Source organism: Hypomesus transpacificus, chromosome 3 (genome assembly GCF_021917145.1).
Source record: "Hypomesus transpacificus isolate Combined female chromosome 3, fHypTra1, whole genome shotgun sequence".
Classification (NCBI taxonomy): domain Eukaryota; kingdom Metazoa; phylum Chordata; class Actinopteri; order Osmeriformes; family Osmeridae; genus Hypomesus; species Hypomesus transpacificus.
Window position 1 is genome coordinate 7,266,808 of NC_061062.1, and position 25,400 is coordinate 7,292,207.

At 42.4% G+C, this 25,400-nt stretch overlaps 2 protein-coding genes across 4 annotated transcripts in view; one reads left to right on the top strand and one right to left on the bottom strand.

The window, feature by feature from the left end:
* LOC124485555 (neuroblast differentiation-associated protein AHNAK-like) lies at positions 1 to 23,831 on the top strand. Of its 3 annotated transcripts, none has more exons than XM_047047248.1 (7): positions 1 to 288; positions 5,279 to 5,316; positions 5,767 to 5,865; positions 6,021 to 6,137; positions 6,336 to 6,489; positions 6,757 to 6,926; positions 7,059 to 23,831. In XM_047047248.1, exons 1-7 carry the CDS (start codon positions 234 to 236, stop codon positions 20,985 to 20,987), a joined length of 14,562 nt encoding a protein of 4,853 aa, XP_046903204.1. In that variant the 5' UTR covers positions 1 to 233; the 3' UTR covers positions 20,988 to 23,831. The 3 variants fall into 3 exon arrangements, with proteins under 3 accessions (XP_046903204.1, XP_046903211.1, XP_046903219.1); XM_047047255.1 differs by having other exon boundaries at positions 36 to 288; positions 6,757 to 6,920; XM_047047263.1 differs by lacking the exon at positions 1 to 288 and adding an exon at positions 3,238 to 3,316.
* Positions 23,442 to 25,400, bottom strand: part of cnksr1 (connector enhancer of kinase suppressor of Ras 1) — a 17,656-nt gene continuing 15,697 nt past the window's right edge. Inside the window, exon 21 of the mRNA XM_047047274.1 lies at positions 23,442 to 25,182. Within this exon, the coding sequence (XP_046903230.1) occupies positions 24,751 to 25,182 (432 nt within the window). The 3' untranslated portion in view covers positions 23,442 to 24,750. The remainder of the gene's footprint in view (positions 25,183 to 25,400) is intronic.

Consider the following 25,400-nt stretch of genomic DNA (forward strand, 5'->3'; position numbering starts at 1 on the left):
TTCACTGTGGACCAGGCTGTGGATGCGGCAGTGATCTTTTTCTCGGACAACAACTTTTCCCTCTCACTCGCTCCCTCTCTCTCTCTGTTTGTCTCTCTCTCTCTGGCGTGCGCGTCCCGCTCCGCTGCGACTGAGGGGAGGCTGCCCCAGGACAGAGAGGCTTCTCAGCAGCCCGTCGCCACTGGCCGCAGCCCCAGACGCTTCACTCCCAGGGACACCCGGACGAAGCCATCATGTGTGACTGCTTCCACATCGCCTTCCCCAACTGGCACACCTCGCCAAGCACGGGTGGGCATCCGTCTCTCCCTGTCTCTAATCTCTTCACCTCTTCTCTCTCGGTTCCGGTTCTCCTTCTTTCTCCTCTTTCTCTCTCTCTCTCTCTCTCTCTCTCTCTCTCTCTCTCTCTCTCTCTCTCTCTCTCTCTCTTTTTCTCTCTCTCTCTCTCTCTCTCTCTCTCTCTCTCTCTCTCTCTCTCTCTCTCTCTCTCTCTCTCTCTCTCTCTCTCTCTCTCTTGCTGTTATCTTTTACTACTCCCTTTCAGTTTCACAGCTCTCACTGTCTGTCCTCTCTCGGTCTCTCTCTCTCTCCTCTCTGCTGTGAGTGGTCCCCTGACTCAGCAGGAGTGAGCGGACGCTGCAGCTGAGTAGCGAGTGTTTGTTTCATGGGTGTGTCTGCAGTGTGCAGGGTGTGCTGTGGTGTGCTCTCTCCCGTCCATACTGGGGAAACTCAATTGACTGTTGAGAATGGTTTTCTGACGACGGTGTTCTCTTCAGTACTAGGACTACATGCACCTGTCCTGTCATCGTAACATATCAATCACAGTCAGAGAAGCAGTGTTAAATACTTGTAGACTAATATTGTCTTAAATATTTGTGACTCATTCAGTGTTCTGGAAGCCGGAAAGCGTTCATCTTTCTGAGATGTTGTAGCTTTCATATCTAAGCAGGATGGATGGATGGTTTGAAGTGCGAAACTCTTTGACAGTACAAAAATGCACAGAACATTTGATTATTGACATATGGGATGTTGAATATTGTGTGTGTGCTCACAGGAAGGAAAACTAAACATATCTCTGATTCTCAGACAAAGGTTTGTAAGGCTTTTTATTTGTCATCCATATAGAGACTGTAATCCCCAAAGAGAGACTGTGATAACCCTATAGCTGTCATCACCCAACAGAGACTGTTACCACCCCATAGAGGCTGTGATTACCATGTGCTGTTATCAGTCATACCGATGCTGTTATCAACAGAGAAATGCTGTTATTACCATGTAGAGGCTGTTATAAACCATGTAGACGCTGTCATCCCCATATGGAGGCTGGTAGAGGATTTGGAGGGCAAATCTTTATGAGAGGCTCAGCCCCTGTGTTGAGCCCCACCCTTGAGGCCCAGACCAGCTCTGACCTCGGAGAGACGGATGCCCAAACATCACAAACATCAAGCGTTCATTCCTCTCTGATAGGATTTTGCGAGGTGATCCTACTGGTACATCCCCCCCCCCCCTCCCACAGCGTTTGTAGACGGTAGGAGGGGAGTTTCCATTTGATTCACTAGGTTATTTCTCTAACGTGCTCTATTCCTGTGTTCATTCCTTGGCACTGCTGGTTCCAGTACAGAAGGACTCCCGTGGAAAGACACACACATCATCATACCTGCGTTGCACACCATGACGAAGCTACTGGCAGATTAGTATCAATGTTTCAGCTTAGATTGAAAGCATGTGGCTTGACAGTCCCATGTGCTTATTATCCTTAGGGGGAAAATCGAATTCATTTTTCCCCCTGAGGCTGAAATCTCATTATGATTTGGATACAAACAAGCCACCCCCTGCTGAAAGAAGCTTGTGTATGTTGGATAGGGATCGAATCCCTGGTTCTCTGTAAATCCTGGACATGTAATGTGCTGTATTAGCTCGGCTAACAGGCGGCAGGCCTGCCCAGGTGCACTGTGAGATGAGAGATACTAACTCGACTGTAGTAATGCTGGTCATGGGAGAGCTTGTTATGTTCACAAGCTGTCTAAAACATATTGAGAAATCAGACCCAGTGAATCCATGCTGTTTTAAGCTAATTAGAAATGTAAGACTAGCTGTTTTGCTCAGAAACATCTAAAGCCTCAACATCTGCAGAAGTCAACAATAAAAAAAAAGAATTATGTCATGACATGGCTCTTTAGCCGACATTTCAAAGTTATTTTTCTGTGTAAAGACAGGACAGCCCAGGCCAAACAGAGGGCCATTGCGTGAAACACACACACACACACACAGGAGCCAGGCGGTGTAACGCACACATACAGTGGTCTCACCCAGCTGCTTAACTAACTCAGGTGAACAGGTAGAATGACCCGATTTGTCATCTATCATTAGCATCGGACATTTTTGAATTTGTCATCTACTTTGTGATTACATTTGGATACTTTTGGTCAATAGTGGGTGTTCTTATCATTTGCAGCACCCGTAGCACAAATATTTGAGCAGGGAGTCACGCCATATGTAGGAACAGGATCCTGGAACACCAGCCATTCACACAGACTGGAACACAACATGATTTACATGATTTAGGCTTGGTACCAACACATCGATTTGGGAGTTTGATTTCAGACAGTGAATTAACTCTCTGCATCAAAACACCTGTGACCTGTGGATCTCACCGTCTGAGGCAGAGCCCTGGTTTGGGCTTAGCTCTGGGCTGTGCTGGCACGGTAACTGGCCCTCTGGAGTAGAGGTCTGGACTGTGAAGCTATGGTCACTGGCCACAAATGGATTAGATGTGTTTAGTTCTGGTGTATACCCAGAAACACAGGGCCTCTGTCAAGGGTCCCCACCCCTGCCCGCCTCCCCCCTCACTCCCCTCACCAACCGAGAGATGCAGATCACCAGGTTGTCTGGGAGACTCTTGAATGATGGTGTTCAGGTTACAAAGCCAGTCAGTACAGACCCCATAGACACAATACAAGGGATGTTTTTGGCAAATGCCATTTTTTGGCTGTATCATGTGCAAGCCTTAACATCTAAATATGCAAGTTGAATGTATTATCTCAAGAGAAGTGTAACCAACCACACCTTCCTCTAATTCAGACTCTGCAACTCCCCTCTATAGCGTATTACTCATTCCAGTGAAAGATTGATGTGTTGTTAATGTAGTTGACTGGACTGTAACCCACAGAGGAGGCAGTGTCCTCCCTTATTTGTCCATCAGAGGCTGGCCATTGTCTCAAACCAAGTGCACCCTGGCCAGTCTGGGGCAGCTGCAGTGTGTGTGAGGCAGAAGAAAGAACGCAGGTTGTTTCTTAAAAGCGACAGGTGACTTCAACAGGTGAGTTGTCTGTCTGTGTATCTATTTCCTCTGCAAGATATTCAAAGGAACAAAGATAGTTGTAAAGCACCATACCAGGAATGATGCAGCTGCTGCTGTCGGTAATAATAATAATGTGTTCAGTTAGCGGACGCTTTTATGTAAAGCAACGCACAGGAACCTACAACCTCTAGATAAATCCAATGCTGAACCACTGAGCTACGCCCTCTCCATGTGTTTAGAATAGTTGGCAGAGACTCTGTGTCTAACTGGACACCTGACAGCTCCTGTCTCCATCCAGATGCACTGTGTCAAAGCTGTCTGGAGGGCAGGGCTTTCCTGTTTACTGTTTACCAGGACAGAGATGTTACACTGACTTTATTGGGTTCAATATTCTCTGTCTGCTAAATGTGTTTAGCCATGTGTTTAGCTGTGTCTTTACGGCCCTGAGGCTGTGGAGGTGATGAGGCTGTGGAGGTGATGAGGCTGTGGAGGTGATGAGACTGTGGAGGTGATGAGGCTGTGGAGGTGATGAGACTGTGGAGGTGATGAGACTGTGGAGGTGATGAGGCTGTGGAGGTGATGAGGCTGTGGAGGTGATGAAGCTGTGGAGGTGATGAAGCTGTGGAGGTGATGAGGCTGTGGAGGTGGTAAGGCTGTGGAGGAGATGAGGCTGTGGAGGTGATGAGGCTGTGGAGGTTATGATGCTGTGGAGGTGTTGAAGACTTGTTGCTGTGATATGATACTGGACCCAGTTCCAGTAATGAAAATGTTGATCACAGTGCTGAATTGCGGCATATTAAGAGCGTCATTTCCCGAGAGGAATGCAATACATTTTGTCTAATAAAAATTATTTTTCTCAGTTCAAAAGTAAGAGCTGAAAAACAATGTGGTATTAATTTATAAAAAAACATATTATATACATGCATTATTTAAAATGTCTATTTGCAGCAATGCATTTCAATTTTACAGTAAACTGTGTTCTTTGGTGGCGATAGTTGGTACTGCATGTCTTGTAGGGCGAGGCAAAACTGGATTAAGTGATGACAGCATTCCAACAAATATTATAGTGAAAATAATATAATTCATTTGAACTTGCAATTAATATGAAATTACAATAACACCATTAATATTATTTATTTATTATTGTACAGATCATTTCCTGTCTTAGTCAAGCCATTTTCCTTGGGAATAGGAATGTACTTTCACTCAGAACATTTCACAAACAGAACATTGCACTCAGATACTTTGGATACCTTTACAATGAAAAAGTTAAATAAAGCAGTATGATTACATATCCAGGATGATCAGGATTCAGATCATATTGATTGGGTGGAAATGTTTCCTCCTCCTACAGAAACTGGTGTCAGCAGGTGTCAGCAGCTGTCTGCACTCTGGGTCGATACAGTGGATTGTTTTCCAGCCTTGTGGGGAAGCTACAGTAGTCCCCCAGAGAGATCTTTCCAGGAAAAGCTACCAATAATCTGGACACTCAGTATCTCAGTCTAACCTCCAGTATCTCAGTCTACCCTCCAGTATCTCAGTCTACCCTCCAGTATCTCAGTCTACCCTCCAGTATCTCAGTCTACCATCCAGTATCTCAGTCTACCCTCCAGTATCTCAGTCTACCCTCCAGTATCTCAGTCTACCCTCCAGTATCTCAGTCTACCCTCCAGTCTCTCAGTCTTTCACCCAGTCTCTCAGTCTTTCACCCAGTCTCTCAGTCAGTGTCCCAGTCTGAGCTGTGAGTCACCAGTACGGGGTCTGTACCACCATGCTACATGACAATATGTCATCATCAGGGCCGGAGTTTATTGTAACATGGCAAATGTTCTGGCTACACAATCCAGATGCGGCATCTTGGTTATTCATGTTCTCCAGATGATGGAACATTTATCTACGATGATATTTATTTTTTAACAAGTGACAAAGTTGTGTAAAAAGTGAAATGCTAAAGGTCTTTTTTCTGTACCCTTCTTTCAGGGGCCAGCCGAAGGCTGCAGGGACCACAGGACGAATCAGTAAGTTACTGTTGCTGTGAAGCTGTTGTATTACATTCATTTAGCTTACACTTTTATCCAAAGCGACATACAAATAGTGCGTATGGAAAATACAGCAGCAAATCAAAGATCAGAAGTGTTTAGTTCTAAAAGTATTTCAGTGGCCAGAATCAACTTGTATTGCCAGCATTACCAGCATCCAGGACACTGTGCACAGTAACCACATGAGGCACGGTGGAACAATAGTAATATCTCAACTACAATTTAGAAGAATGAAGCAAAACATCATATTTTATGTAAATGCATATCAATTAAGTGTGTGGTTGTGGTCACTTGTGAGACAGTGGTAGAGCAGGATCTCCAATAGGACATGCAGAGAAAAGACAGATTAGCAGGCATCATAAGAAGCATGTAAACATGTAGCCTCAAAGGTGGTGGAAAGCCATAATGTGTTGTTTTCTGACTCCATAGATATGTGATGATCCGTCCCACATCGTAGAGGAGGAGAGACCACGGCCACAGGGATCCTCGCCTGTAGAAGAGTTTCCTGAAGCGGGAACAGACACACAGGTGCAGTGCACCTTCTATGGGTGGGGACATTCAAGATGACTTTATTTGTCCCTATGGAAATTTGTGTTGGACATTTGTCAAATTTCCCTATGAACAAATAAAGTAATCTTGATATCTAGAGAGAAATGCAGGATCTAAGGTTGAATTCTTTTCAGGGTGGAGAGGAGCTTTACGATCCGCTCTACAAAAGTGTCAAGAAAGAAAAGAGGGCCGGGCGAGGATTCGGTTCTCTGTTTGACAAGCGCTCCACGCCCAAGACGAGGAAGCTGGAGGTAAGATTACCCACATAATTTTCTTTCTTATGAGGATGGGTATAGCTCAGTGGTAGAACATGCAAATGAGTTTAGTTCAGTGGTAGCGTATGAACTTATTGCATTATACCACTAAGCATCGGATTGTATTATGTTTCATGGATAATCAAACACAAAACTTAACTAAAAGAGATGATCTATTTATTTATAACGTTGTAGGAAATGAATATGTCAGAGTCTGGGATGATAGTGAAAACAGCTAAAGAGGCCTGTTCTGAGGGTCTGGTGGTGAGGGGAGGAGGAAAGGAGGGCCTCTTCATTCAGGAAGTCAGACCTGAGTCCCCTGCCTCCAAAAACACGAGTGTGAAGGAGGGTGAGTTGCTGTTTATGTCTAACAAGGATTTATAAGTGACATCACTTTCAGCTCATTTGTGAAGAATTTGAATAAATGTATCTGCTGGACATGATGTAGTGAATTTTACTGTTTATATTGTGTAAAACGTCAAGGGAATATAACTTAATATTATTTAACTTTTTTAATATTATATGATAATTTTATATGAACTACATATTGTTTATAAACAGTATATGTATTTCTCTTACTGTAATGTGTACCTGGATTAACTAAGGGTGTTTGCAGGGGACCAGATCATTAGCGCTACAGTGTACTTTGAGGATGTGGCATACGAAGACGCTATCCAGATTCTAGAACGAGCCCAGCCTTACAAAGTAGAGTTCTGTCTGAAACGCAAACTCATTGAAGCTGTCACCCTGGAAACTGATCCAGCCTTGCCTTCTGAAATCGTAAATGTAACTATTATCATAATATTCTTGTATAATGAGTACTATCTGTGTTCTCTGCTTTTGTAGAGAACTTTTGAGTTCAGCAGTGGTATTCTGAATAGAAAATAACTATTTTTTTCCTTTTCTATTGTCCACCAGGGGGCAAAGGACTCCTCTCCAGAGATGAGGAGACGTGGAAAGACCAAACGGCAGGGTGATGGCCGGATCTCATGGCCTAAGTTCCCCTCCTTTAGTAAAGGACGAAAGTCACGTTTTAAGAGATCTCACAGCTCCTCAGAGGCTGACGAGCACCGTCAGTTGGAGCTCAGCCCAACGACAAGCGACACAGAGTCGCCGATCAAGACTCAGGACGCTGTCAAGCCCAAGACTAAAAAGCATAAGATGAAGTTGTCAGGTCTGAGAATGAAGGGCCGCTTCAGCAGGTCTGTAGACCAGGCTGACGAGGAAGCACACATCCCAGGAGCAGAGGAGAAGGGGCAAGGCTCATCAGGTATCCACTCACCTGACCCACCAGGGAGTCCAGCAGGAGAATCACCTCAGGTATATGCGTTAGAAGATCCAGAAGAGACAGGGTGTGACCCACAATACAAGTTGGAGCTCCTCAGCTTGGACACAACTTTAAAAACAACAGATTTAACAGCTGCAATAACTGACCAAGAGTGCCCCTCTGGCAAGAAATCCCCCGAAAGAAAGACAAAGAAGAAGAAAGAGCGTTCTGAACTAAAGCTCAGGATCATGGGAAAAGAAAAAGCAGCTAGTAGTCAAAAGAACAAATCCATACAGAAACAGGATGTAACAGTTCAGTCTTCGCCACAAAGACTTAAGACTCTAGGAGCCAGTATGGAGACCACTGAGCCACTTACAAACATATCGATGACCCATAGCGATGTATCACACACAGAACTGGATTTGTGTCAAATCTCTGTTAACACTGAAGCAATCAACATTTCCAGTCATGAGAAAATATTACCCTCTACCATGGCAACTGATGTTGAAATGAGCATGCCTAAAGTAGACCTGTCTCTTGACATGTCAGAAGTAGGGCTTCTCAGGCAATCCCCAAAGACTGTGAGAGAGAAAGATTTAACAGAATCATATGGTATACGGACAAGAGGACCACTTGGAGACATGGGCACAGCTAAGCCACGGACGGCAGAAATCCAGGGTACAGGTAGTGACAGTATTACACTTCTACCTGAAATGAATATCGAGGATTCCAAAATGGATGTATCTAATCTTCTGTCCAAAACTAAAATCAATTATGCTTCAACCGACTTTGAGGGAAAAATCACTCCCACAATCAAACTGCCACGAGTGGACCTTTCTGACATTGTATCTGATCAACTTTTAACATTTACAGATGTGAATGTTAAAAGAAGTAGAGATTATACTGCAGAAGTTGAGGGTGTGAAGAAAGAAATTTCAGATTACCAACTTCCCAAAGTAAAACATTTCAAAGACCAACTTCCTAAACGTGAAGATTTAGTTATACCTGGCATGGAAGATGCATTGACAACTAAATCCCAAGTGATGAAACAATCTAAACCTGTATTTACACATGTTATTGAAGAAATTCAAGCTGAAACTGTACAAATGGAGATTGATGTGAACAGGGTTAAAGAAGTTGTCTCCAAACTACCTGGATTTAAGCTGCCACATGAAGATATTTCAGGACTGTCTTTTCACCAGGAAATTACCAAAACAGATGTGCAGGCAGAAAAAGTCAAAGTGACAGTGCATACAACACTACCAAAACAGGACCAAAATATCACAAAGTCTGACGTACCAAATTACTATTCAGAAACTATTAATACAACCACAGTTACACCAGTCAAATTGCCCAAACCACTGCTTCCTGATTCAGATAGCCATGAACACATTACTGTGACCTACACTGAGGACAAAACAATACCCAGGAACACTGGAATCACCATTGAACTTTATAAACGGGAGGACTTAGAGATCCCTGGAATGGAAGCTATCCAAACAACAGGACGTGTTCAGAATACAAGCATCCAGTTGCAAAAAGAATCAAAGCATAAAGAAGCCACAATAGAAAAACCTTTTGAATCTGAAATACCAGCCACAACAGATAAGGGAAATCTTATAAGTTTTGACATAACTGGATCAAATAAGGAGACAAAGAAAGGAAAAATGCCAACACCTGGCTTTGGAATGGTTAAATCGGATGAAACATTTCCAGAAATTGGGATTCAGTTCCCTAAGACAGGTATTTCTCTTAAAATAGATGAGATCAAAGATGGAGAGGTATCTGGAAAAACATCAAATTTTGATATTACAGACTCTAATATAGAGTATAATATTAAAGTTGAAAAAGTCACTGTCTCCCCAGCCGAATTTAAACTACCCTCTTTTGCATCATCCAAATTTGAACTCTCTGATCCTGAACTGAATTTCAGTGCATCAAAAATGGTAGATATCCAACAATCGGATGCTGAACTCAAGGACCCCTATTTTGAATATGAAATACAAAAAGAAGTTGCTTTGGGGATTGGACAAAAAGAAAGAAAGCCATCGATGACAATCTCCAAAGTTGGATGGTCGAAACCTGAATTTGTTCCTGAAGTGGATTCAAGTGATTCAAAATGTGATATTCAAATTCAAGGGGGAAAAGTGGAGGTCACTTACACAGGTGGGGATTTAAAACCAACAGATATAAAGCTTGACATCAAGGATTTTGAATCTAAGGGAAAAGAAAGTACATTCAAACTACCAACAATTAAGCTCCCTAAATTAGGTCTGGAATCTCCACCTATCACCATGGAAGTCGTCGATGTAAAGAAGGAAGTAGAAATTGGTGTAGTTGACACTCCAGAAGACAAGCTATCAATGTCAGTGGAGGGACCTGGAGTTGATATAGAAGCTCCATCTATAGATATGGATGTGAAGAGCAAAGGGGTTGAACTTGAGGGACAAGGAAACAAGTTTAAGATGCCAAAGTTTGGAATCTCACTGCCAAAAGTCAAAGGTCCTGAAATTGACCTCAGTTTGTCAAAAACAGACAAGGACAGGACTTTACCAGAAGCGAAAGCAGAGATCCAACTACCTGATGCTGAAGTGAAAGATATTTCAGGAGATGCAGCAATACCAGAAGTAGCAGTACCAGATGTTGAAGTGAAAGTTAACAGAAGGAAGTTTTCATTCCCTAAGTTTGGATTTTCAAAGCCAGACATGAAATCCCCTGAAGTGGATGTCAGTCTTCCAAAGGTGGATGTTTCTTTTCCTAAGGTTAAAATAGAAGCCAAAGCGCCAGAAATCAAAATTAAAGCACCCGAAAGTAAAGCTGAAGTCAAAAGTTCCCCAACAAAATTTGTACTACCAGTAGTAAAAGTCCCTAAATTTGGACTGGATGCTCCACATGTCACTGTGGAAGTACCTGATGTAAAGGAGGAAGTAGAAATTGGTGTGGTCGATGTTCCAGATTCAAAGCTATCAATGTCAGTGAAGGGACCTGTACTTGATATAAAAGCTCCATCTATAGATGTTGATACGAAAAGCAAGGGGGTTGAACTTGAGGGACAAGGAAACAAGTTTAAGATGCCAAAGTTTGGAATCGCACTGCCAAAAGTCAAAGGTCCTGAAATGGACTTCAGTTTGTCAAAAACAGATAAGGACATGACTTTACCAGAAGCCAAAGCAGAGATCAAAGTACCTGATGTTGGAGTCAAAGGTTCCCCAACAAAATTCAAACTACCAACAATGAAGCTCCCTAAATTTGGTCTGGAATCTCCACATGTCACTGTGGAAGTACCTGATGTAAAGGAGGAAGTAGAAATTGGTGTGGTCGATGTTCCAGATTCAAAACTATCAATGTCAGTGAAGGGACCTGTACTTGATATAGAAGCTCCATCTATAGATGTTGATGTGAATAGCAAAGCGGTTGAACTTGAGGGACAAGGAAACAAGTTTAAGATGCCAAAGATTGGAATCTCACTGCCAAAAGTCAAAGGTCCTGAAATGGACTTCAGTTTGTCAAAAACAGATAAGGACATGACTTTACCAGAAGCCAAAGCAGAGATACAACTACCTGATGCTGAAGTCAAAGGTTCCCCAACAAAATTCAAACTACCAACAGTGAAGCTCCCTAAATTTGGACTGGATGCTTCAAATGTCACTGTGGAAGTACCTGATGTAAAGGAGGAAGTAGAAATTGGTGTGGTCGATGTTCCAGATTCAAAACTATCAATGTCAGTGAAGGGACCTGTACTTGATATAAAAGCTCCATCTATAGATGTTGATGTGAAGAGCAAAGGGGTTGAACTTGAGGGACAAGGAAACAAGTTTAAGATGCCAAAGTTTGAAATCTCACTGCCAAAAGTCAAAGGTCCTGAAATGGACTTCAGTTTGTTCAAAACAGATAAGGACATGACTTTACCAGAAGCCAAAGCAGAGATCCAACTACCTGATGTTGAAGTCAAAGGTTCCCCAACAAAATTCAAACTACCAACAATGAAGCTCCCTAAATTTGGTCTGGAATCTCCACATGTCACTGTGGAAGTACCTGATGTAAAGGAGGAAGTAGAAATTGGTGTGGTCGATGTTCCAGATTCAAAACTATCAATGTCAGTGAAGGGACCTGTACTTGATATAGAAGCTCCATCTATAGATGTGGATGTGAATAGCAAAGCGGTTGAACTTGAGGGACAAGGAAACAAGTTTAAGATGCCAAAGTTTGGAATCTCACTGCCAAAAGTCAAAGGTCCTGAAATGGACTTCAGTTTGTCAAAAACAGATAAGGACATGACTTTACCAGAAGCCAAAGCAGAGATACAACTACCTGATGCTGAAGTCAAAGGTTCCCCAACAAAATTCAAACTACCAACAGTGAAACTCCCTAAATTTGGACTGGATGCTCCACATGTCAATGTAGAAGTCCCAGATGTAAAGAAGGAAGTGAAAAATGGTGCGTTCGATTTTCCAGATTCAAAGCTACCAATGTCATTGGAGGGACCTGGAGTTGATGTAGAAGCTCCATCTATAGATGTTGATGTGAAGAGCAAAGGGGTTGAACTTGACGGACAAGGAAACAAGTTTAAGATGCCAAAGTTTGGAATCTCACTGCCAAAAGTCAAAGGTCCTGAAATGGACTTCAGTTTGACAAAAACAGATAAGGACATGACTTTACCAGAAGCCAAAGCAGAGATCCAAATACCTGATGTTGAAGTCAAAGGTTCCCCAACAAAATTCAAACTACCAGCAGTGAAACTCCCTAAAATTGGACTGGATGCTCCACATGTTAATGTAGAAGTCCCATATGTAAAGAAGGAAGTGAAAATTGGTGAGTTCGATGTTCCAGATGCAAAGCTACCAATGTCATTGGAGGGACCTGGAGTTGATATAAAAGCTCCATCTATAGATGTTGATGTGAAGAGCAAAGGGGTTGAACTTGAGGGACAAGGAAACAAGTTTAAGATGCCAAAGTATGGAATCTCACTGCCAAGAGTCAAGGGTCCTGAAATGGACTTCAGTTTGTCAAAAACAGACAAGGACATGACATTACCAGAAGCCAAAGCAGAAGTCCAAATACCTGATGTTGAAGTCAAAGGTTCCCCAACTAAATTCAAACTACCAACAATGAAGCTCCCTAAATTTGGTCTGGAATCTCCATATGTCACTGTGGCAGTACCTGATGTAAAGAAAGAAGTAGAAATTGGTGTGGTTGACGTTCCAGAAGCAAAGCTATCAATGTCAGTGGAGGGACCTGGAGTTGATATAGAAGCTCCATCTATAGATGTGGATGTGAAGAGCAAGGGAGTTGAAATTGATGGACAAGGGAGCAAGTTTAAGATGCCAAAGTTTGGAATCTCAATGCCGAAAGTCAAACGTCCTGAAATTGACTTAAGTTTGTCAAAAACAGGCTCTGCAGTGGAGTTACCAGAAGCCAAGGCAGAGGTCCAACTACCTGATTTTCAAGTCAAAGATATTTCAGGAGATGCCGCACTACCGGAAGCAGCAGCTCCAGATGTTGATGTGAAAGTTAACAGGAGGAAGTTTTCATTCCCTAAATTTGGATTTTCAAAGCCAGACATTAAAGGCCCTGAAGTTGATGTCAGTCTTCCAGAGGTGGACATTTCTCTACCAGAGGTTAAGATGGAAGCCAAAGAGCCAGAACTCAAAATTAAAGCGCCAGAAGGTGAAATGGAAGTGACAAGTTCCCCAACTAAAGTCAAACTACCAACAATGAAGCTCCCTAAATTTGGTCTGGAATCTCCACATGTCACTGTGGCAGTACCTGATGTAAAGAAAGAAGTAGAAATTGGTGTGGTTGACGTTCCAGAAGCAAAGCTATCAATGTCAGTGGAGGGACCTGGAGTTGATATAGAAGCTCCATCTATAGATGTGGATGTGAAGAGCAAGGGAGTTGACCTTGATGGACAAGGGAGCAAATTTAAGATGCCAAAGTTTGGAATCTCAATGCCGAAAGTCAAAGGTCCTGAAATTGACTTAAGTTTGTCAAAAACAGGCTCTGCAGTTGAGTTACCAGAAGCCAAGGCAGAGGTCCAACTACCTGATTTTCAAGTCGAAGATATTTCAGGTGATGCCGCACTACCGGAAGCAGCAGCTCCAGATGTTGATGTGAAAGTTAACAGGAGGAAGTTTTCATTCCCTAAATTTGGATTTTCAAAGCCAGACATTAAAGGCCCTGAAGTTGATGTCAGTCTTCCAGAGGTGGACATTTCTCTACCAGAGGTTAAGATGGAAGCCAAAGAGCCAGAACTCAAAATTAAAGCGCCAGAAGGTGAAATGGAAGTGACAAGTTCCCCAACTAAATTCAAACTACCAACAATGAAGCTCCCTAAATTTGGTCTGGAATCTCCACATGTCACTGTGGCAGTACCTGATGTAAAGAAAGAAGTAGAAATTGGTGTGGTTGACGTTCCAGAAGCAAAGCTATCAATGTCAGTGGAGGGACCTGGAGTTGATATAGAAGCTCCATCTATAGATGTGGATGTGAAGAGCAAGGGAGTTGAAATTTATGGACAAGGGAGCAAGTTTAAGATGCCAAAGTTTGGAATCTCAATGCCGAAAGTAAAAGGTCCTGAAATTGACTTAAGTTTGTCAAAAACAGGCTCTGCAGTTGAGTTACCAGAAGCCAAGGCAGAGGTCCAACTACCTGATTTTCAAGTCGAAGATATTTCAGGTGATGCCGCACTACCGGAAGCAGCAGCTCCAGATGTTGACGTGAAAGTTAACAGGAGGAAGTTTTCATTCCCTAAATTTGGATTTTCAAAGCCAGACATTAAAGGCCCTGAAGTTGATGTCAGTCTTCCAGAGGTGGACATTTCTCTACCAGAGGTTAAGATGGAAGCCAAAGAACCAGAACTCAAAATTAAAGCACCAGAAGGTGAAATGGAAGTGACAAGTTCCCCAACTAAATTCAAACTACCAACAATGAAGCTCCCTAAATTTGGTCTGGAATCTCCACATGTCACTGTGGCAGTACCTGATGTAAAGAAAGAAGTAGAAATTGGTGTGGTTGACGTTCCAGAAGCAAAGCTATCAATGTCAGTGGAGGGACCTGGAGTTGATATAGAAGCTCCATCTATAGATGTGGATGTGAAGAGCAAGGTAGTTGACGTTGATGGACAAGGGAGCAAATTTAAGATGCCAAAGTTTGGAATCTCAATGCCGAAAGTCAAACGTCCTGAAACTGACTTAAGTTTGTCAAAAACAGGCTCTGCAGTTGAATTACCAGAAGCCAAGGCAGAGGTCCAACTACCTGATTTTCAAGTCAAAGATATTTCAGGAGATGCCGCACTACCGGAAGCAGCAGCTCCAGATGTTGATGTGAAAGTTAACAGGAGGAAGTTTTCATTCCCTAAATTTGGATTTTCAAAGCCAGACATTAAAGGCCCTGAAGTTGATGTCAGTCTTCTAGAGGTGGACGTTTCTCTACCAGAGGTTAAGATGGAAGCCAAGGAGCCAGAACTCAAAATTAAAGCACCAGAAGGTGAAATGGAAGTGACAAGTTCCCCAACTAAATTCAAACTACCAACAATGAAGCTCCCTAAATTTGGTCTGGAATCTCCACATGTCACTGTGGCAGTACCTGATGTAAAGAAAGAAGTAGAAATTGGTGTGGTTGACGTTCCAGAAGCAAAGCTATCGATGTCAGTGGAGGGACCTGGAGTTGATATAGAAGCTCCATCTATAGATGTGGATGTGAAGAGCAAGGGAGTTGACGTTGATGGACAAGGGAGCAAGTTTAAGATGCCAAAGTTTGGAATCTCAATGCCGAAAGTCAAAGGTCCTGAAATTGACTTAAGTTTGTCAAAAACAGGCTCTGCAGTTGAGTTACCAGAAGCCAAGGCAGAGGTCCAACTACCTGATTTTCAAGTCGAAGATATTTCAGGTGATGCTGCACTACCGGAAGCAGCAGCTCCAGATGTTGACGTGAAAGTTAACAGGAGGAAGTTTTCATTCCCTAAATTTGGATTTTCAAAGCCAGACATTAAAGGCCCTGAAGTTGATGTCAGTCTTCCAGAGGTGGACATTTCTCTACCAGAGGTTAAGATGGAAGCCAAAGAGCCAGAACTCAAAATTAAAGCGCCAGAAGGTGAAATGGAAGTGACAAGTTCCCCAACTAAATTCAAACTACCAACAATGAAGCTCCCTAAATTTGGTCTGGAATCTCCACATGTCACTGTGGCAGTACCTGATGTAAAGAAAGAAGTAGAAATTGGTGTGGTTGACGTTCCAGAAGCAAAGCTATCAATGTCAGTGGAGGGACCTGGAGTTGATATAGAAGCTCCATCTATAGATGTGGATGTGAAGAGCAAGGGAGTTGACGTTGATGAACAAGGGAGCAAGTTTAAGATGCCAAAGTTTGGAATCTCAATGCCGAAAGTCAAAGGTCCTGAAATTGACTTAAGTTTTTCAAAAACAGGCTCTGCAGTTGAGTTACCAGAAGCCAAGGCAGAGGTCCAACTACCTGATTTTCAAGTCGAAGATATTTCAGGTGATGCCGCACTACCGGAAGCAGCAGCTCCAGATGTTGATGTGAAAGTTAACAGGAGGAAGTTTTCATTCCCTAAATTTGGATTTTCAAAGCCAGACATTAAAGGCCCTGAAGTTGATGTCAGTCTTCCAGAGGTGGACATTTCTCTACCAGAGGTTAAGATGGAAGCCAAAGAGCCAGAACTCAAAATTAAAGCGCCAGAAGGTGAAATGGAAGTGACAAGTTCCCCAACTAAATTCAAACTACCAACAATGAAGCTCCCTAAATTTGGTCTGGAATCTCCACATGTCACTGTGGCAGTACCTGATGTAAAGAAAGAAGTAGAAATTGGTGTGGTTGACGTTCCAGAAGCAAAGCTATCAATGTCAGTGGAGGGACCTGGAGTTGATATAGAAGCTCCATCTATAGATGTGGATGTGAAGAGCAAGGGAGTTGAAATTGATGGACAAGGGAGCAAGTTTAAGATGCCAAAGTTTGGAATCTCAATGCCGAAAGTCAAAGGTCCTGAAATTGACTTAAGTTTTTCAAAAACAGGCTCTGCAGTTGAGTTACCAGAAGCCAAGGCAGAGGTCCAACTACCTGATTTTCAAGTCGAAGATATTTCAGGTGATGCCGCACTACCGGAAGCAGCAGCTCCAGATGTTGATGTGAAAGTTAACAGGAGGAAGTTTTCATTCCCTAAATTTGGATTTTCAAAGCCAGACATTAAAGGCCCTGAAGTTGATGTCAGTCTTCCAGAGGTGGACATTTCTCTACCAGAGGTTAAGATGGAAGCCAAAGAGCCAGAACTCAAAATTAAAGCGCCAGAAGGTGAAATGGAAGTGACAAGTTCCCCAACTAAATTCAAACTACCAACAATGAAGCTCCCTAAATTTGGTCTGGAATCTCCACATGTCACTGTGGCAGTACCTGATGTAAAGAAAGAAGTAGAAATTGGTGTGGTTGACGTTCCAGAAGCAAAGCTATCAATGTCAGTGGAGGGACCTGGAGTTAATATAGAAGCTCCATCTATAGATGTGGATGTGAAGAGCAAGGGAGTTGAAATTGATGGACAAGGGAGCAAGTTTAAGATGCCAAAGTTTGGAATCTCAATGCCGAAAGTCAAAGGTCCTGAAATTGACTTAAGTTTTTCAAAAACAGGCTCTGCAGTTGAGTTACCAGAAGCCAAGGCAGAGGTCCAACTACCTGATTTTCAAGTCGAAGATATTTCAGGTGATGCCGCACTACCGGAAGCAGCAGCTCCAGATGTTGATGTGAAAGTTAACAGGAGGAAGTTTTCATTCCCTAAATTTGGATTTTCAAAGCCAGACATTAAAGGCCCTGAAGTTGATGTCAGTCTTCCAGAGGTGGACATTTCTCTACCAGAGGTTAAGATGGAAGCCAAAGAGCCAGAACTCAAAATTAAAGCGCCAGAAGGTGAAATGGAAGTGACAAGTTCCCCAACTAAATTCAAACTACCAACAATGAAGCTCCCTAAATTTGGTCTGGAATCTCCACATGTCACTGTGGCAGTACCTGATGTAAAGAAAGAAGTAGAAATTGGTGTGGTTGACGTTCCAGAAGCAAAGCTATCAATGTCAGTGGAGGGACCTGGAGTTGATATAGAAGCTCCATCTATAGATGTGGATGTGAAGAGCAAGGGAGTTGAAATTGATGGACAAGGGAGCAAGTTTAAGATGCCAAAGTTTGGAATCTCAATGCCGAAAGTCAAAGGTCCTGAAATTGACTTAAGTTTGTCAAAAACAGGCTCTGCAGTTGAGTTACCAGAAGCCAAGGCAGAGGTCCAACTACCTGATTTTCAAGTCGAAGATATTTCAGGTGATGCCGCACTACCGGAAGCAGCAGCTCCAGATGTTGATGTGAAAGTTAACAGGAGGAAGTTTTCATTCCCTAAATTTGGATTTTCAAAGCCAGACATTAAAGGCCCTGAAGTTGATGTCAGTCTCCCAGAGGTGGACATTTCTCTACCAGAGGTTAAGATGGAAGCCAAAGAACCAGAACTCAAAATTAAAGCACCAGAAGGTGAAATGGAAGTGACAAGTTCCCCAACTAAATTCAAACTACCAACAATGAAGCTCCCTAAATTTGGTCTGGAATCTCCACATGTCACTGTGGCAGTACCTGATGTAAAGAAAGAAGTAGAAATTGGTGTGGTTGACGTTCCAGAAGCAAAGCTATCAATGTCAGTGGAGGGACCTGGAGTTGATATAGAAGCTCCATCTATAGATGTGGATGTGAAGAGCAAGGGAGTTGAAATTGATGGACAAGGGAGCAAGTTTAAGATGCCAAAGTTTGGAATCTCAATGCCGAAAGTCAAAGGTCCTGAAATTGACTTAAGTTTGTCAAAAACAGGCTCTGCAGTTGAGTTACCAGAAGCCAAGGCAGAGGTCCAACTACCTGATTTTCAAGTTGAAGATATTTCAGGTGATGCCGCACTACCGGAAGCAGCAGCTCCAGATGTTGACGTGAAAGTTAACAGGAGGAAGTTTTCATTCCCTAAATTTGGATTTTCAAAGCCAGACATTAAAGGCCCTGAAGTTGATGTCAGTCTTCCAGAGGTGGACATTTCTCTACCAGAGGTTAAGATGGAAGCCAAAGAACCAGAACTCAAAATTAAAGCACCAGAAGGTGAAATGGAAGTGACATGTTCCCCAACTAAATTCAAACTACCAACAATGAAGCTCCCTAAATTTGGTCTGGAATCTCCACATGTCACTGTGGCAGTACCTGATGTAAAGAAAGAAGTAGAAATTGGTGTGGTTGACGTTCCAGAAGCAAAGCTATCAATGTCAGTGGAGGAACCTGGAGTTGATATAGAAGCTCCATCTATAGATGTGGATGTGAAGAGCAAGGGAGTTGACGTTGATGGACAAGGGAGCAAGTTTAAGATGCCAAAGTTTGGAATCTCAATGCCGAAAGTCAAACGTCCTGAAACTGACTTAAGTTTGTCAAAAACAGGCTCTGCAGTTGAATTACCTGAAGCCAAGGCAGAGGTCCAACTACCTGATTTTCAAGTCAAAGATATTTCAGGAGATGCCGCACTACCGGAAGCAGCAGCTCCAGATGTTGATGTGAAAGTTAACAGGAGGAAGTTTTCATTCCCTAAATTTGGATTTTCAAAGCCAGACATTAAAGGCCCTGAAGTTGATGTCAGTCTTCCAGAGGTGGACATTTCTTTAGCAGAGGTTAAGATGGAAGCCACAGAGCCAGAACTCAAAGTTAAAGCACCAGAAAGTGAAGCTGAAGTCAAAGGTTCTCCAACAAAATTCAAACTACCAACAATGAAGCTCCCTAAATTTGGACTTCAGTCTCCTAATGTGACTGTGGAAGTACCCGATGTAAAGAAGGTAGTAGAAATGGGTGAGGTTGACGTTCCACAAGCCAAGCATTCAATGTCAGTGAAGGGACCTGGAGTTGATATAGAAACTCCTTCTATAGAAGTTGATGTGAAGAGCAAAGGGGTTGAACTTGAGGGTCAAGGAAGCAAGTTTAAGATGCCAAAGTTTGGAATCTCCCTGCCGAAAGTAAAAGGTCCTGAGATTGATGTAACCGTCTCAAAAACAGACATTGATGTGACATTACCAGAAGCCAAAGCAGAGGTCCAGCTACCTGATGTTGAAGTCAAAGATCCTTTTGGAGGTGTTGCAGTACCAGATGTAGCAGCTTCAGATGTTAATGTTATCAAGCGTAGGATTTCATTCCCTAAATTTGGATTTTCAAAACCAGACGTCAAACAGACTGAAGTTGATGTCAGTCTTCCAGAACGTAACATCTCCGTGGCAGAACAAATAATGGATATCAAAGAACCAGAGGGGAAAGGTACAAGGCAAGAGAGTCACACTGAAGTGAAAGATGTTGGCTCCCCTACAAGGTTCAAGATGCCAACTATTAAATTCCCTAAATTTGGTTCAAGTGTCTCAAATGTCACTGCAGAGACACACAATTTGGAGACAGATATGAAAGCAGAGAGTCCGCAGAGTAAAAAGGATCTCCCTGAGCAGGAGGCACAGACAGATGAGAGGATGAAGACAGAAGCAATGCAGGAGACTGACAGTCAGGCCTCTCCAAGCAAGTTTAAACTCCCAGCCTTCAATATGCAGTGGCTCAGTGTGTCTAAATCCAAACTCGAAGACAGCCATACACACAGTGGTGACTCGGAAGAGAAACTTAAAAATCAAGAAACTGAAAAAGGAGAGAAAAAATCCCCCTTGTTAACAATGTCATCCTTCGGAGACATACTGAAGGTCATTGATGTTGAATTTGACGTTCCTACTTTAGAGGAAGTGGAGGAAAAGCTGACACCTTCCATGGAAGGATCACCAGTCAGAAGTAAAACCATACTAGATGCTGGCCCAACACCTGAGAAAAGTGGTTGGTTTAAATTCCCAAACTTTGGACGGCATTCACCTTCAGAATCCCCTAAAGTCCAAGAAAAAGAGTCCAAGGACCATATGAACATTGCTGCTGGTGACTCAGTGGAAGATGACGTCAGCTTAACCCTCTCCCTGAGGTCATCAGATGCCTTTGCTGATATCAGCTCGACAGTAACAAGTGAACAAGTAGCCATATCCTCTGCTTCTCCAACCAAGGTAATGGTTAAGTATACTGACCCTAATGCCACTGTGAGAGAGACGAAGGGTGATGTTATCACTTCCACTGCAAGGACTGAACTGATCTCACTTGAACCACACTTGCCAGAGAAAATCACCATTCCAGCATTGTCTAGCACATCATCGTCCTCTGTAGACACACTTAAACTTGAGAGTGGTGAGATACATGTAATCACGTCAAACATACAAGCCACACCAGAGGCACAGCAGGTCACAGTGTTTACTGATGTCCAGATGCGCTCGGCTACCAAAGATGCTTCCGGTCTGTGGAGTGGTGAGAGCTCAGCTGTTCAGAGGCATGTGGTGAGGGAGGCATCAGGACATGGCATAGAAACGGTTGTATTAACTGAGAGAGTCACACATGTAGGGGTCCATCCCGGTGAGGCTATATCAGATGAAACAGCCTCCTCCATCAGACGGTTAAAGGACACTGTGCACTCGGAGAAAATGAAGTTCTTTGATGGAACTGAAAAATAATATGTTGTGATGTTTATCAAAAACAATAGAACAGACAGTAATTGTATTCTAAACTATGACTCAGTTTTAGCATAAGCAATCATATTTTAGTACGCTTATAGTGCACACTTGCTGTAACCAATATAAAATGTTAACTAAAATATCAACTTCATAAAACTGTTAACAATGTCTCGTTTAGTCATGTTATGTGATTATGCATATCTAGACCATGTTCCAGTGTGTAATCTGAGATTATTTGATTAATCCACTGTCGTGAGCCTAAAGCACAATCTATAATTTCCCTTTGTTTTGATGCCAACATCAAGTTATTATGGTTTATCAGTTTCATATAATGTATAATAATTTTTTACCTTCATTTAACTGTTAATGAATATAGAATGCACCAAATGTTAACATAGTGCTCATGAGTTGAAATGTTTACATTATATTTATGCTATTATCATCTTACATAGTCACGCTTACAAAATACAATTGGATGTTCAAATATATTTAATAAATTAAAATGTATGCAGGGATTTAAAGCCAGAGATTAAGTTACTTTTAAACAATATTTGTTATTTTTCAATTTGCCACCAAAATGATAGCACACATTCTGTATTCTGCAATTTGTATTGTTCACTGTATAAAGTTATAAAAACAACAACGCTATTGTAAATATTTGTTGACTTTATTATTTCTTATGGAGTGTGACTTTGATTGTATCTCAGGATTATATTCAGTACCTCATTTAGTCAATGTACTTAATATACACAATAAATATTATGGAATATTTGTTGTCTTTGTGAATATAAAGTGAATCGTTTTTCACTCATGAAAACAGGACTGGGCTGATATTGTTTCATATATAAATAAAGATATATTGTATTTGTGTATACATTAAATACTACAAAAATTCAATATTTGTTTATGATGAGGGGAATCTACTTTAGTACATAAGTGATCACACCCCAATTGGATGTTTTGGAACTATATTTTCAAGCGTTAATGTTTTTCAGCACAATCATTTACCATACTGAACAATATTCTCAGTCCTCATGTCGTATGTATGACACAACGTGGACATGCTCTCAGTTTGGAACACAAACTTGGAATGAGATGGGCGAGCAGTCAGAGATACAATATACTACAATCATTTTTGACCCATCACTTCCCCAGTTTCATAAAGACAGTGCCTTTCATTTTAACATTTTTTGTTCCCTGTAATTGAAAATGCAGTACAGTAGACCATCTCTTCAGCCTCTGATGGTGGTGGTGGTGGACCGCAGCCTGTTCTTCAGGCTTCAGCCTTTTTCCTATTGGCTTAATTGGTGTCGAATTACAATATGTCCAGTAAGCACACATTTTAAAACTTGTATAAACGCATTATACTTTCAAACGAACAAAATACAAAAAATGGCAAAAAATGGCTGAGGATTAAAAAGTGGTATTGCTCAGAATCTTTTTGGCCACTGTGTTGTTGAATGAAGGTCAGCATCATCACAATTGCTTGTATTGCAATTAAACCTTACTGGTTTATTGTATTTTTGTATTTAATCTTCAGTTGCTGCCAAGTGTGTTTGATGCCTGTTGGGCTGCACCTAAATAATACATAAATATGAACGCACATAGATATAAATGTTTAATAAGTGGAAGGTAATTTTTTTCTCCAAACGATAGGCCTGCTCACATATTGACTTGGTCAAATATATTCTGTCATGCCAACTCACATTCTTTCGCTGCTGCTATGGTACTGCTTTTTAAAACAAAATATTGGTAAATATTCAGCATAGCAGTCACTAATATTTTAAAATTACACTGGGGAGAAATGGCAGATTCAATGGTTTCCTCCCGTTGCCATGATGAAAAGTGTGATCTGTGTTTCATCGGTGACGGCTTTTTATATCCTCATGCCCGAGCTTTACACAGGGTTAATTAGGCTCCGAGTTGGCTAAACACATTTTTATCACCTGTCCTGAAACCGTCAATTTCGAGTTTGACAGCTCAGAGTCAGTCAACCCAGAGTTGTGGTTTGAACTTGAGTAGGTTAACCCTGCTTTCTGAAATATCCCCATTATGTGACATGGAGCCTTCACAATGCTGGAAGCATGCAGAGGACCACTATTACAAACACTGCTTTTAACATGTAAATGTATCCTTCTGAAATGTCAAAGCTCTCAGTGAATTGTGTCGTGTTGCTCTGCTTCACTGTCAACTGTATGTCTGAGTGGACTGTGACCACCTTCAGCAAAACTGCCATCCCACAGACCTCCTCTGACAGCATCTCTGCTTGTTAAGACCAGAAAGCTGCCTAGATGACCTGCGTGCAGTAGAGACTGTATACACAAACAGAAAGCTGACTAGATGACCTAAACAGGAGACAATGTCAAAGACCAAATGTACAATATTTTGATATTATTTTAGAAAGGAAGTAATATCAGTAACACTTTTGTAAGAATGGCGATAATAACACATTGATTAATCATTTATAAAACCTTTATAAGCATGTAATTTATAAGCATGTCACAGACGATATGTACACAAAGAAATACATTGGAACTCAGAAATTATTTGGAACATGCATATTAATGTTGAATAAACGCCTCATGAATACTTTATCATCAACACTGGGTAAAGTATCAAGAATCAGCTGTTATGCTCATAGCATGTCATAGCATCACCCCATTAACAAGATTCGGCCACTCTACCTGAGGAAACTACTCACTGTTTAAAAGCCTCTATGACAAGAGGCTAGTAAAGTATAACAGTGTATCTTTGCTACATGGCATCTACATAATAGGCAAATAAGCAGATATTCGTCAGCAAATGTTTTGATCTTTTATGTAGAAATTTAAAACAACCTTAAAATCCCATAAACATATGTATATAGTATCTATCAACAAACTGTGACATTTGATTGAATCATGTTTTTTTCCTTTATAAAAAATACCGCTACTAGAAGTCAGCTGATAACACAATCATACACACCCTGGAGACAAACAAAGACACTGAGTCAGTACCCTGGAGACAAAGACACTGAAGTCAGTACCCCTGGAGACAGAGACAGTGAAGTCAGTACCCCTGGAAACAGAGACACTGAAGTCAGTACCCCTGGAGACAGACACTGAGTCTGTTCCCCTGGAGACAGAGACACTGAAGTCAGTACCCCTGGAGACAGACACTGAAGTCAGTACCCCTGGAGACAGACACTGAGTCTGTTCCCCTGGAGACAGAGACACTGAGTCAGTACCCCTGGAGACAGAGACACTGAAGTCAGTACCCCTGGAGACTGAAGTCTGTTCCCATGAAGACAGAAACATTGAGTCTGTTCCCCTAGAGACAGAGACACTGAGTCAGTATCCGCGTGCTAGGGTGTTTCGTTGGGAATACTCCAGATACAGCATGAGCAACTACATCAAACACTCACAGTTACTCAGTTATTACAGTGATTACGTTGAAGCTATGTTCAATGGAATAAGCATTCTGCTTGGCAGTATATGTGTTGAGGGCGTATCAGTCCGTACCAGCCCGCTACAGACCTCCTCAGCAGCAGGGCTGCCAGCCCTGGCGTCTCTTGAGAAGTACAGAGGCCAGGAAGCCTACTGCAAGGCCAGCTCCTTCTCAAAGCAGAGGCTTTTTGAAGTTTGAAGAGGGTCATCTGCCTTGGTTGACACCACCTACACCTTGACGTCCTGATTTGATCTCTGCAACGAGACTCCATCTGGAGAGGGAGGCAGAAGAGCCCTGATGGCTGCTGTGATTCCTTCCCTCTCTGAGCTCCGGCGTCTCATATGTAGAAGTAGTTCTCACTGGAGGGGCGAGCTGTGTCAGGGCTGAAGGCTGAGTCACGGCTGCTCTGTGCGTCTGTGAAACCAGACCCAGACAGCTCCATCCCCTCCTGGGGTTCTAGGGCCTGGCTGACCACGTTCTCCAGGGGAACTGAGGGTTCTGCATCCACCAGCTGCTCCCCATCACTAAAGCTCGTATCCGGAAGTGTGTCAGTGCCTGTGGAGACGGTTGCTATGGGTGCGTCATTACCTGTAAAGACCGTCGCCAGGGGTGTGTCCTCGGCTGTGGAGGCCTTTCTGGGTTGAAGTGCCAGCTTTTCAATCTCCAGGGACAGATGCTCATTGATCTGCTTCCACTGGCGAAACTTTGCAGGTGTCAGCTCGGAGTCTTCTAGAACCTTGTTGATGATCTGAAGCTCTGCTTCTTTAGCCTGCAAGACAACCAAGTGTTACTAGAGACATCATCAAAGACAGTCCTCCACTACTAGAGACATCATTAGACAGAGGAACAGTCCTCCATTCCTAGGGATACTGAGCGTTCCCTGTCGGAGTTACAGGGTGTGGGCCTACCTTGAGCGTGCTCCGTAGGAGTTACAGGGTGTGGGCCTACCTTGAGCGTGCTCCGTAGGAGTTACAGGGTGTGAGCCTA

Excerpts from the sequence above, each read along its gene's own strand:
- LOC124485555 (XM_047047248.1), top strand. The coding sequence starts at position 234 with ATGTGTGACTGCTTCCACATCGCCTTCCCCAACTGGCACACCTCGCCA. Across the intron at positions 5,317-5,766 it reads AGGGACCACAGGACGAATCA|ATATGTGATGATCCGTCCCA; the intron begins GTAAGTTACTGT and ends CTGACTCCATAG. Across the intron at positions 6,490-6,756 it reads AAACACGAGTGTGAAGGAGG|GGGACCAGATCATTAGCGCT; the intron begins GTGAGTTGCTGT and ends GGGTGTTTGCAG.